Raw genomic sequence first — 13,688 nt, forward strand, 5'->3', positions numbered from 1 at the left:
AGTGCAAAATGGGATGAAGATATGAGGGCAAAGTCAGTGCTCCTTATAGTCTCGCTGCCAGACTCGAGACTATCGTCCCTAATCTGTTTACCGAGCGGCGCAGCCGCGAGAAGAGCGGGACCAGTCCCCCTCTATTCTCGCGGCTGCGCCGCTCGGTAAACAGATTAGGGACGATAGTCTCGAGTCTGGCAGCGAGACTATGCTCCTTACAGCAGTTTGTTTTTCCCGCATATGCATACATTACCCATAATCCTTTTAAGTATTCTGCAGATATCTGTGCAATGTGCACTCATGACTCATGAAAATCTGGAATGCACTGATCGAAGCCAATTGTACAGTTATACTATAAAAACAGGAGTTATGAGTATAATTGAAAAAAAACAAGAGAATAAGAGATGAGGGCCCTCAGAATCGTCACGTAGAGTGATATAACAGTTACATGGATGCCGGGCATGTACCCATAGGTACGGGCCCGGGGGGGGGGGGGGGGTTCTGCATGCCGAACGTCATTAAGTATTTCCTTTACTTTGGTGCTCATGATCGTAATTTGGATGATGCCCAAGATATTTGAGGCGCGAATACCTGTTGTTCTTCTAAAGGCTTGTTTATTACTGTGAAGATCACACCCTAACACTTAATTGTTCTATAAACGACACATGGACAAGAATACTATTCCCATAGAGGTTAGTCTAGTTAATTCCTGATGGACCGTATTTCGTTCAGCGTTACGTTGTACATAACACGGTCAGTCAGAAACTATAGACGACATGGACGACATGGATGCCATATAATATTCCCAATAGTCACTCAATTTTACTTAGCTAGAAATAATGTCCACAGACTCAAATCTGTCAGCACGTCTCTACTGTGAGTTTGTTGACGCTATTGGCCGGTCAGGTTTGTTAAGAAGCTCCATACACTAGCAATATTTGTGGCCCAATTTTAAACTATTATTGGAAACGATTGTCATGTCATCTAAATCTGTATTACTATGCATCAAACGCGTAGAAATGTGAAACACGTTTAGTGGTGGCGGTATGTAGTGCATAATGAAAAGGCGTACTACGAACATTTATTTCAAAATGAGCCCTGTGATATTACAATCTACGTACGTCCTAACCATGTAGTTCATATCATAAGCCTGCTTATATACATACATATGTATCGAATACACTAGCTACACGTATAGCGTTTATGTACGTATTGATTGCAAGCACGGTAGATTTGAATATTCATTTGTTTACTGCCCGGTTATGGGGGTGAACTCATGAATATATTCTGAACTAAATGCAAATGTATTCAAATCACTTCCGACTCGCAATCTGAACTATTTTTCAGATCGAGTATAATCCGATTAGACAGGCGCTAATGGGAAAGTACAGAAACGTCCACCTCATCAGCATAAAAGTACAGAATTGAACTCAATCTGAACTATAGTACGGAAAGTGTCGTAAACTGTACTATTTTTTCTACTAGTGTTACTAGAGCAACCGAAAGTGCGTACGTTGTTCATCTACATTTTTCAATCGGCATTCGTATGTCCCTAAATCCATCAATAATTCAAATGACATACTTTCCTTTTCAGATGTCGGTCAGATTTTTGAGCATAGATAAATCACAAAACTCCTGTGCATATCATCCGACACAATCACAAGCTGTCAGCTATTGGGCCACAAGCATAAAATTAACTGTTTCTCGTTTCAGAAAACTATTAAATATAATTACCGATGCTAAAAGGCATCCAAACGTCCAAAGTTGTTTCTCGTTTCCGAATACTATTAAAATAAGCACTAATATTATGCAGCCATACCCATAAAATAACTTGTTTCTCGTTTCAGAAGACCACTAAATACAATTATTGATATAATATCTTAAGAGTGACTAGGCAGATAAAACCTAAATATGACCTTTGACCCAAATAAACTACTATAAAATGTGAACAATTCTCCAAAGTTACTAAACAGAGTGTCCATAGTACTAATACATACATTTGTTTTATGATATAAAAGTTTGAAATGATTTTTTTAATAAGACTAATTATAAGTTAATCTAGGATTAGTGAACAATTTACCGATAAAAAAGAAATTTAACTTTTAATTTGTTCATAAAAATGGAATGTTTAGTTGAAAATACTAGGCCACGCAGTTAATTTCTAGCTAGGGTGGGTTATTGATGGCTGAAATATGGACAGATAACTAGGGTGGGTTAATGATGGCTGATATGTGGACAGAACTAAAGTGTATATAAATGACCTGCAGCAATATCTTTATGTTGGAGATCAACCTATCAATTCATTTTTACTCACATCAGAGAAAAAGTGGGACATGAAGAAGATCTCTCATGGGCTTCGATCAGTGCATTTTTTTACCTGTACATTTTATCTATTATATTGGTATTTCAGATGAAAAGATAAACTTTCTTTGTAACCGCTGATAGTAATTTTTTTTAAACGAATCTTTAGATCCTGTAAAAATGAACACCAACATATCCATGCATTTTTATATAGTATATTCAATAATGATTGTGAATGAAACACGGAACTCCCCTGAGGGGAATTTGATGTACATGTAGAATGATATATATATATGATTTCTAAATATATGAAAGAGACCCAGTGCTAGCAATCTTTCAAAACAAAGGTAACCATATTTTAACGAATGATTACTACTTGGGAAGATCTCTTTAAAGGGCTATTTTTTTAGTCCGCTATATTTGAACTCTGGGTCGTTGCATTAGTGTTATCTTATCAGTGGAGCTGTAATGTTTGATTACAGGGGACCGCTCGTTCACTGCTCTTTATCATCATCGAGTCTTTTCTGTAACTCTGCCAGAAAACTTTTTTTTCAGTCCTGTAAATTCTAATCATAATCCAATGTGGGCCTTTTAATAAAAAACAGATACGACACGAAATTCGTTTTAGATATGAAATACATCAAAACAGGGGTTTGTTTTATTTCTACAGTTTAGTAACAAACACACTGAAGATTATAGGTTAAAAAGCAAGCCTCGGTTGCCAGCCTTTATTCGAACATGCTGACAAGCCTGGAAGATGAGCGCCCTCACGGGTAAGTGTCAGTAACGTCCAACATGACATAATCTTGACTTCAAACTTACTATACTTCATATTTCCCAGGGTGCACATCACCAGCAACATTCACAAACGAGTGATATGATACAAAAGTTTATTTTTCAACTTTAACGAGTCAAAAATTTATCTCAAAGGAAAAAAAATGTTAATATGGAATGGTTGTTATGAGAAATGCGTCAAATAATTGGCACTGTTATTGTTATTCAAATATGCTAGGTCAGGTCAACTATTTGCATACTAGTATACACAAACACAGATCATTGTTAATGTTAGGGATAAAAACGAGCCGCATGACTGCCAGATGTGATCATAATGTGTTATAATAGTCCTATACATGTGGATGCAGCAAACAGATTACAGATCTATCAAACTGTACTGAACCATGGTATAATTTAACCACCACATGGAACAGTACAGGGGCTGTACAGCATTGTTGCATGCATCTACAGATATTAATAAACCGCGTGTCTGCGGTTCTGCTAGACTTGTCCCGTCGTATCTACCAGGCTATGAACAATAAATAGATCATACAAAAACAACATGTAGAGCAAACTGTTTCTTGCCTCAAGGTCTGTGATACATCTGTCAGCCTACATAAGTTCTGCCCAATTGTGGCTTTGCCTACCAATTTGTGACACACCTGTGCAACTATATCACCATCTGCCAAGATCTCAGTGCATGACTCTTCTATGGACATCTGCCTCTTGTGCCAAGCTGTAGAATCATCTATAGATCTGTCTCTCTCACACACACACACACACGCATGCACATACACGTCGTATCTCATCAAATCTATGAAAGTTTTCTAAAAGCTGTACTTTTCTTCCAGAACTTTCACACATCTTGTTTATACACTGCACATCAACCATTATCCCATCGAGATCATCTCTAGATCTGCCCACTCATCTTGTCAGACTGTAGCCTGTGTACAGATCTGCTACACATCTATCTATCAATCCACTAAATGCATTATGCTCTACTTTGACCACGACTTAACCACACTCCCCAAGTTATTGCATGTCTTACAGTTCCGTCCGCCACACAGCTTTAAACTATACACAATCAATGCATCCCGTCTAATCTCCATATTTGAAAATCTCGCTCTAACACTTGTAATGCTCATGTATCATGTATCATATATCATCTGCCACACACTTTCACATGATCTATTTAGAGACTTTCTGGATCAATTTCGTCAATCAAAGCAAAACATTGCCAAATAGTTAAATAGTAGAAATAAAGAGAGTTGCATGATGTGATTGAATCTTAAAATGAGAAACATGATTTTAAAAAATAAAGACAATATACCCAGAACTACAACTGAAATGAAAGAAGCAGCAAGCACATCATAACTCACTGAGACATATGCAGTCTTTTTTTTAAGGTGAACAAGTCCTTCCGTCTAGTGCGTTTAGAGAGCTCTCATTTGGGGTGAAGAAGTGTATATCTGAAAGTAGGCAGTGGCGAATGACAACCTGTCTGGGCAGAAGTGTCACACTTGTTGACCTCTCTCATCGAACATGATTTAGCAATCACAAGCCTATGTCTCCCAAGTGGTACGTCATTATGTAGTTGGACTGCATGACAAACTCATCTTTTCTCAGTAATTTTGTTCATTATGTTGACTTTTCCCGTTGTTTTACACTCCGAAACATGCATATTGCATGATTGTGCAGTCTTCAATACCCCAGTAGTCTACTTATCGAAAAACAAAAGATTGTACAGTTTGGCCACTAGGGGCTAATTATCAGTCAGTTTTTGTACAGGTCTAGGTCTTTTTCAAATAGGCAAAATGTGATAGTTTCATCAACTCTTAATTGCTATGTCCAATACATAGTTCTTTATGGTTTTAATTTTCTTTTCTGTTCCCCTTTTCTTTATTTGCGCTGCAGCTACCTCCATTTCAAATGTACAAAGTAAGATTTAATGTAAAAAGTAAAGAATGCATATCAGAAGATGTTATATAGAACAAAACAGACTGAATTAGTCAGACACATGTAAATATAATAATTCTATTTTTGCATATCTATGAGGTGATCTACATATTTAAAAGAAAGATGTGCATGACTTAGAAAGATGATGCGAAAATTACAAACTAATCGCAATAACATATATCCGCATCCTACAAGCAATACCTAAAAGTGTACAACATTAAAACTAAATAGCCCTGACATAATATGTGCCTCAGCTGATTGTGTTCAAAACAACTTCAAGCCATTCTCAGTGAAATCAAGCAGTAAAATAAGGGGTGCACCAAGCAATTCTTTGAGAAATAGAGGACAAAATGATACCAAAGTCTAACAAAATTTTTAATTCAAAATGGCCGCTAAAAGCTGTCTGAACTCTACAAGAAAAAATAACCTATTGGCAATCCCCTTGAAGAAAAGATGGTGAACAACCAAATTTCTTTGAATATTTCAAAAGCACCAGGCATAAGCTTTCATATGGCAAAAGTTTTGGGAGATTTGGGCTACACAAATTGGTCCCAGAGGTGCATTCTTTCTTAAAAGCTTACACTGCTACCACATATATTCAGACGTACTGCACTCACAGGCCAGACCATCAAGAAGACAACCAAACAAAGGCACTCACCAATAGAAAATACACAAAACATGGAAAAGGAGTACAAAAGTATGCTTGTCACAAAAAATGTTTGCTCTTCTTACAAAATTGAATGTCCTCGTTCAGTTTTTCTACAAGAAATAACATTTTTTCCCCCTAAAAAGTGTGGAAGGTACAAAATAACGTATAAATATGAATTACATTTAATAAAGGACTCATAACTATGAATTTTGTGCTATAAATTAGACTCTATAAATATACTGTACTGTCTCCCCTTTCGTTTGACTGGTAAATTATTTTTGTAATCTGTTCGACGCATCTATATATAGGACTCTGAGAATTCCTCGTCTGAACAAGCCGAGTTACGATGGCTTCTATTTATGGTAGCAGGCACTGACATGGACATTGAAGTGATAATTGCACTGTCTTCAATTGTGTCGACAGGAGGCGTTAGCTTGGAACCGTGGCTGCTACGACGAGACCATTGCGGTGATGGTGCACGTAGGTGTGTCGTGCTGCTAGGTCTTTCACGCATTCTTGAGGACAATAACTCGTTGAGTTCACGAATGCGATTTTCTCTCTGAGGGAGAAAGCACAATGTTAATGTGATTAAAGAAAAATCTCCCTGCACCCACAAAGTTTAATTTGCCCAGATCAGATACACTTCAATTATCAATGAAGGAAGAAAATCCGACAAGGATTCAAAAGTGAAAATAAAGACAAATGGATTCCATATGTGGTGATTATAACGTCTGCTTTACATGTTATTTTTTTTATATTTTTCTTACTACCTATGAACTCTTCAAGAGTAAGTCACACAGCAATCTTATTAAAATCTGATGTGGTGAAAGTTGCTAAATGCTTTATTTACCTCTATTTCCATCGTTTTGTGTCGTTGTTTTTGTTTCGAGTGATGTGGGAAGGCGGCGATCACTCAAAACAAAAACGAACGACACAAAATGGTGGAAATAGAGGTAAATAAAGCATTTAGCTGCTTTCACCAAATCAGATTTTAATCAGATTGGTGACACAGTGACTGCACACATCCCCAACCAGATTTAAACTGAATGCCTTCCATTAATTATGCAAATGATGCTTAAATATTCATGAGATGTTTACCAAAACCTACTCAGTTCTAGTCAGTACCCTGAAGAACATGTGTACCAAATTTCATTTGAATTTATAGAATCTTTTTTGAGAAAACGATGACACAGACAGACAAACACGCAGACAAGCAGACAGACATCCCATCCCTAAAATATAACCTTCCCTTTATATGAAAGGTAATAAAATCCTAACAATCCTTTTTATGTCTTGTATTGCACATTAGGGGTGTTGTATGATGTGCTTATAAGAGTTCATTATCTGTATAAAAAGAAGTGTAAAACTGAAGTCACAAAATGAGGGTGAAATACCGTGTTCACATGACTTACTTCTGCTATTTGTCTTTTGATTTCTTCATTTTCAGCGGCTAACCTCTGCTGTCGCTCCTCGTCTTCTTTGCTAGGAACTGCAGCACCTGAGAGACTATGGCTATCCATTCCCTGGGGATTGCGTCGCATCTCCAGAACCTAAACAAGATAAAACAACAATCAATAGGTTCACTACAAAGAACACAAAATCATCAACTGATTTTCACTTTAGATAAATTTCCAATTACAGATCACATCATTTCGCTCTCTCTAATGTAATTGTCATGGTGAAAATGTACTAATAAGTACATGGGTAGGAGACATTATCAATCACCCTCATTTCAACAACATGCCTTTTTTTTCTGAATTGTCATGCTTAGGATAGATAGCTTGACACTTATTAAGTCCTTCAGCGAAAAAGTCAAAGGTTTAAACCTATGCTTTAAAACAGAGTTTAAACTTATAACCAAAGTTTTATAGTCATTTCTGGGGTTCACATGCAAACTGAATTATTTCTTTGTGACGTTAATTCAAGCAAACTCGTTCAATCAAAACTGAAGTACAACTTCTGTTATAAAAAGCTCACAAAAACGAATTACCAATTTCAGAATTTAAATTGAGTGTATACTCCTCAAACAAAACTAAAATTGAGGTTGGTTTAAACTTAAATTGAATCCAGGTCTACTAACAGATTTAATTTTAAGCTACATGCAAAGTTTTAACTATAAAAAGTTATATATGTGTGCATGTGGAAGTTACAACCTAGTTGCAAGAAACCACTATCTTATCTTCAGCTTAACACTTATTATTGTACATATGCCCCGCAAAGGAGTTTCACCTTAATATGCACCATTGACAAGTCGTGTCTGTGTGTACATGCATGTGCAGAAGTTTGGGAAACATGTAGGAATGTACAGCCATGTAACTGTACATACAAAAGTTCAATGTAGCCGATCATGCCAATATTCAAGTACAGATATTTGATACGGATTAACACAATGCTTCAATCTCATATTACAGTATTCAAAGTTTTCCATACTCTCTTCTTCCTTTATTACGCTAAATGTTTCAAACTGTAGATTCAGAAGATCTATTTTGATTACATTATTGTTAATTTTACTCACCTTTGGTACAAATATGAGTAGTAAAGTACAAAGACAACAGAATATAATAGCTAAAGACACAAATGCAAATGTGGCATTTTGTTGTGAGCGAATAATTAATGTGACAGGGGCTGTAATGACACAAAGGACCTGTGAATAAATATAAAAAAAACAGGTAGCAAAAGTGAATTTTATTTGATTATCTGAGCTGGGAATATCTTCTTCATCAGTTACATATCAAAATATCTTTGCCATTATTACATACAGTGCTATCATACAAAGACAAATAGCTAAAATAGACAACAGTGAAAGTGAAAATCACATCTCTTTAAGATGAATCCAACTAGTAACTTATGAAAGCAAACAAAATGGTTGAAATTCCTGGTTACTGATAAAGAAGGTGTTCCTGAAGAGCTGTAAATTGTACAAGTCCTGAAACAGAGTGAAGGCTGCATTATGATAGATTTCAACACATTAACATTCAAGACACTAGCATACAATACAACGTTTCGTCTGGATCAACAATTTACTATTGCAGATAGCATTAGTGGAATCCTGACCCCCCCCCCCCCTCCTCACTCTTTCACTTCAAATTTACATTAATTATTATACAAACCACTTCCAATACATACATTATACACTGCATTTACCAAGTCAACAACAACAACAGAGTATAAACAGCTATATAGTATTTTTATCTGACAATGGGGCAAAGAAATTTTATTCAAAAATTAATATAAACTGCAAAAATATTGAACATTAAATTTGGGACTATAGAGCAATCACAGCAGAATTATCTTCATAGTTATTTCAGTCCTAAAGACATCCCTCCACTTGTCAATGTCTGTAACTTATTATTAAAGGAGACTTACCACAACATTATAAATACTCATGCCTACAAAGCGAGAGTCATTCAACTCCTTAACTGACATATTGCGAGTTTCATAAGCAAGGAAGAGACCAAATATTAGAAGCAGACCCTTAGCACCAAATATTACACCTGGAACAAAATAAAATATACATGATGTATATCCAGAATTATTCTTCATACTTATTACATGTGTATGTACATGCAATGATCACTTCTTGTTATTTGTTCAAGGCTTAAATGTCACCAAAAATGCAACCCTACTGTGAGTACAATGTATACTCAATGGCTAATTATATCACCATGTTCAAATAACATAGACCAAGACCTTGATTGTCCGATTAGTATTTGCAGTCAAAATAAAGAGTTTACAAAAACTGACATAGTAGGCGTACGCCTACATCCCCTCCTCTTTTTGAGGTATATGTAATTTACTTGCACATGTAATTGACTTTTAAACAAATATACTATAATTGAACTTCACTGTATGTATAGCTAGTGAAAGTTAGTTTTCAAGAATGTTTCAGTCAAAAATTGTTGGACTAGGGTAAACTGAAATTAAAGCACTAGACATTTATAATTCCTTCATTTGCCTTTGGCTGGAATTTACAAGTTGAAAGCCTCAGATTTCTATGGCTGGGGTTAACTGCAGAATGTTAAACTTCCTTACTCATAATGTGAACACTCAATTCCTTTATTTTGTGAAATTCAAACTCTGTGCATGACTCAATCTTACACTTGTCAAACAATCAATTTACTTGACTCAACTCAGTTGATGAAAATTTACTCTGAAAGTGCGTGAATACAGCTGTAACTCCATTACACTACTCTATAAATTGAAATTAAATGCCAATGATTGCCTGTTAATGCATTTTTATGTGCAATCAAAACAGACAATGGAGAACTTGATTTCTGTGTAGGGTGTTAATTTTGTAGCTTCAGGGACTATTTACTCTGGATCACCACTTAAAGTCTCCTCTATTGTGATTCTCTTATTTCTATAAAAATCTTATTTTTCACGTTGACAGAATAAATTGCTCGACATGTGTCATCTTGAATCCCATTTGAAAAATAAGTCAATGTGACATGCAACTTGAAGAGACATGTATCTTCATCAGGTTTTGCATTCAAGAATCTGCCATCTGAATCTGAGCTCACTCTTATACATTTCCTTGAGTCCCTTCGGACCTTAATTCCTACAATCATAATGGTATACTCTTGACTTACCATTGTGGTTGATACCATTTTGTAAAGAAATAGGGCTGAGTAAGCTATTTCCTTACCACACAGAATGCTTGCAAGCGGCATTCATGTCTGTTCTTACTTTACATCTCCTATGGTCACGTTGGACCCTAATGCATACAACAATAATGGTATATTCTTGGCAAACAATTGGTGGTTGATTCCATTTCAATAAAGGTGAATACATTTCATTCTTACCTAACCAAACAGAATGTTTATGTGAATCACAGTACTCTAGAAGCGGTAAGATTTCTACATCATCCTGCCCAACAGGTTCTTCTTTCGCAAGTTCTTGTATTTTACGATGTAACGGATCAATAGCTGTCCATACTGTACATATTACAATATCTACCACTATAAATATTACAACTACGATATAGAGATGCCAGCCTTCCACTTCCTGTTAAACATCAAACATAAAATAAACATGTTAGCAACCATAAACTTAAATCTCAAGCTCAGTTACTGAAACCTTAATTTCTAGAAAACCTGACAGATGGCGCCCTCTGCAGTCCACTCCTTGCTAAAACTGATAATATTCATTCAACTCTATAAAGAAACTAATCCAAGTTAGATGAAGTAGATTTGTATTAAATGGTAGCTGTTTCAATGTACCAGTGCCGGAAATCACTACAACTTGCAGTCATGATGAGTACACATTACATGACGTTTCCTGTATTAAAAGGTAACAAGGCATCAAATTGAAGGTAGTTTGTACTTCAAATTGTTAAAACAGAACGAAAATTTCCGTGGTCAAATCCTGAGGGAGATAAATATGCTACTTATGCCTAATGCATGATGTGGTTGAGTCATAAGTGATCAAACACAATATTGGATTTTATATATTTCTTGAGTAGTCAAATTGATCATGATTAAGAAATTAACTTAATAATGCAAAGCTCCATTATTAAAATTGATAGTCCTGTTTTGTTTTTTTACTTTTGCTGGTTAGCAGTAATTCATTGAGCATATTTCTAATTAAAAAAGTACAAATGTACATCTGTTTTTCATGAAATGTAAATCACAGAACTTGAGCTAAATTTTCTCAAAAGATTACCCAACACGTTTTCTTGGTCATCATTATCTTTTCCTTGCTGTGAGAATCCCATACATAACTCAAGCAATTTAAAATGCAATTTTAATTTTCTTTTTAGAATTTTTAAATTATTTTGAACTTGAGCATAGAAAATATTTCATGTTCTTTGGAGTGACAAAACAAAGATAAATTTTATGTTCGAATGGTTGCCTGTTTAGATCAAATCACGGTTCCACCCAGTTTTGTAACTTTGTGTTTTAGTGTGAAATTTACAATTAGTTTTCACTATCAGTAACTGAATGGCATTTCTTCAGAACCTCAAACATTCATCTTGTACATTTGCTATCTTCATTATATTGGCTGACATTTAAAAAAAATGAGAAATACACCCAGTATTTATAATAGGTTTTTATATGAAAGAGAAAAGAGACAGACAGATTCCACAATACTTAAATTTTTATGGAGGTAATTTAGGATGTGTTAACTGAACTATCAGCTGCTCTTAAAAAGCTCTAGGGTTCCAAGCCATATTAAAAGTATCGTTGAAAAAGTATGAAAACCCCTCATGGGAATGGGAATACAAGTGTTATCGGTTGAGTAATGACAGAAAGATAGATGGACAGTTCCTGAATATGAAAGAAGGATATAAATTGAATGTGATAAATGAATTAATACACAAAGCCCATTTAAAATTAAATGATGAAGGAGAACTAACATTCATTTATGTAGCTGGAACTGTCATAAAGGCTTTGAGAATGTATTAAAACTAGTGAAAGTGTTGTTTTACGTTTGTGTGACATGTCTCTTGGCTAAAAAACAGGAAGTGCATTTGGCCTATTTTGTTGAATGCATTCAGAAGTAGTAGACCTCTGAGCAGTTAGTACTTCATTTGCATTTCTGTTATAATCTATTTTTTTGTCAATTACCGGTAATAGCATATCATAATTTCATAACTATAGCAGCATCTTATGAATAAATATTCTATGTGAGAATGAATGCCCACCAACTCTGCCATGGGATTATAGTTTGAAACAAAATTTTCCACTTATAGTCAAAAATATCTTTGGAAGTGAATCTCAAGTTTTTGCTGCTGTCTTGTCAGCATCCATCAATAGTGCATAGGTTGTTAAGATATGAATGAATTTTTTTACACATGGAGTCCACTTTTGGAAGTGATCACGAATCTTAATTTTTACTGACGTCTTGCCAGCATCATCAGTAGTCAGTAGTACACACAGTACATCCCTGATGATAATGATGATGAGAAGACATGAGTAAAATGGTGGGATTTACTTCCAAAATCACTTTCACCCACTTTTTTTTTTTTTTTCACTTTATGACAGTTCCAGCTACATAAATGAATGTTAGTTCTCCTTCATCATTTAATTTAAAATGGGCTTTGTGTATTAATTCATGTATCACATTCAATTTATATCCTTCTTTCATATTCAGGAACTGTCCATCTATCATTCTGTCATTTCTCAACCGATAACACTTGTGAGTGAAATTTTTTTTGTTTTATTGTAAATATTCTATGTTTATACATTGCAAAAAATTGTGAGTGTGAGCATAGTAAAAATTAAGATGCGCGCTGCAAATGAAGCAATAACTGTGAGGGCTCCACTAAATGTTGTTGGGCAAAATATGCCAAATTCACTTTGCTTACAAAATGGTAACAACTACAACATATCATACACATAGGAATACCATTAAAGCATTTATGACAGTCCAAGTTACTCTTTCGGTCCCTTTTAGCTCACTAAACCACATTTGACACTCCTTTCTGAAAAAAAGAACTAATACATGTACATGTAGATACATGTTCAAAAATTCCCCTTTCCTGCAACTAAGCTTCTTATCTAAGATATCTCGAACACTAGCTATCTCAATCAACATCAGAATCAACACCTCTGTTATTCAACATTCATCTCATCTCACCCATCAAATATGATGGTTTGCATACAAAAATACCATTCATTTTAATATAAATGCTTGTGTTCAAAATCTCGCAGCCCGTCTGTATCTAATATACACACCCATGTACACCATAATAATATTGTTAAAGAGACTATTTCGGTCAGTGAAATAGAGTAGTATTGTATCAATGAACACAACACAAAATGTAGTCTGAAGTGTTTTCCATTTATACATGACTGACAGAGTAAAGAGAACCATTGTGTTAATACATGAATGAATTCTTTCTAAACTCATCTACTTCGGGACAACAGTGATAATGGTTGATGCGATGCATGTATGCCACTCTAACAATCCTATAATATACAGCTGCAATTGCTTTAATGCAGTGAACAGCCGTCTCTGAAAGCCTTATTCACAACACAGGAAAGGCAAAATTTCCCGGTCAATTTTCAGGACAACA

At 35.2% G+C, this 13,688-nt stretch overlaps 1 protein-coding gene across 2 annotated transcripts in view; it reads right to left on the reverse strand.

The window, feature by feature from the left end:
• Positions 1 to 2,583: 2,583 nt before the first annotated feature.
• LOC144440790 (gamma-aminobutyric acid type B receptor subunit 1-like) overlaps positions 2,584 to 13,688 on the reverse strand; it is a 212,038-nt gene continuing 200,933 nt past the window's right edge. For both annotated transcript variants that reach the window (XM_078130179.1, XM_078130178.1), the window contains 5 exons: positions 10,474 to 10,675; positions 9,038 to 9,165; positions 8,187 to 8,315; positions 7,084 to 7,221; positions 2,584 to 6,230 (listed from right to left, as the gene is read on the reverse strand). In XM_078130179.1, coding sequence (XP_077986305.1) covers positions 5,970 to 6,230; positions 7,084 to 7,221; positions 8,187 to 8,315; positions 9,038 to 9,165; positions 10,474 to 10,675 — 858 coding nt within the window. In that variant the 3' untranslated portion in view covers positions 2,584 to 5,969. The remainder of the gene's footprint in view (positions 6,231 to 7,083; positions 7,222 to 8,186; positions 8,316 to 9,037; positions 9,166 to 10,473; positions 10,676 to 13,688) is intronic.

Source organism: Glandiceps talaboti, chromosome 10 (assembly GCF_964340395.1).
Source record: "Glandiceps talaboti chromosome 10, keGlaTala1.1, whole genome shotgun sequence".
NCBI classification, from domain to species: domain Eukaryota; kingdom Metazoa; phylum Hemichordata; class Enteropneusta; family Spengelidae; genus Glandiceps; species Glandiceps talaboti.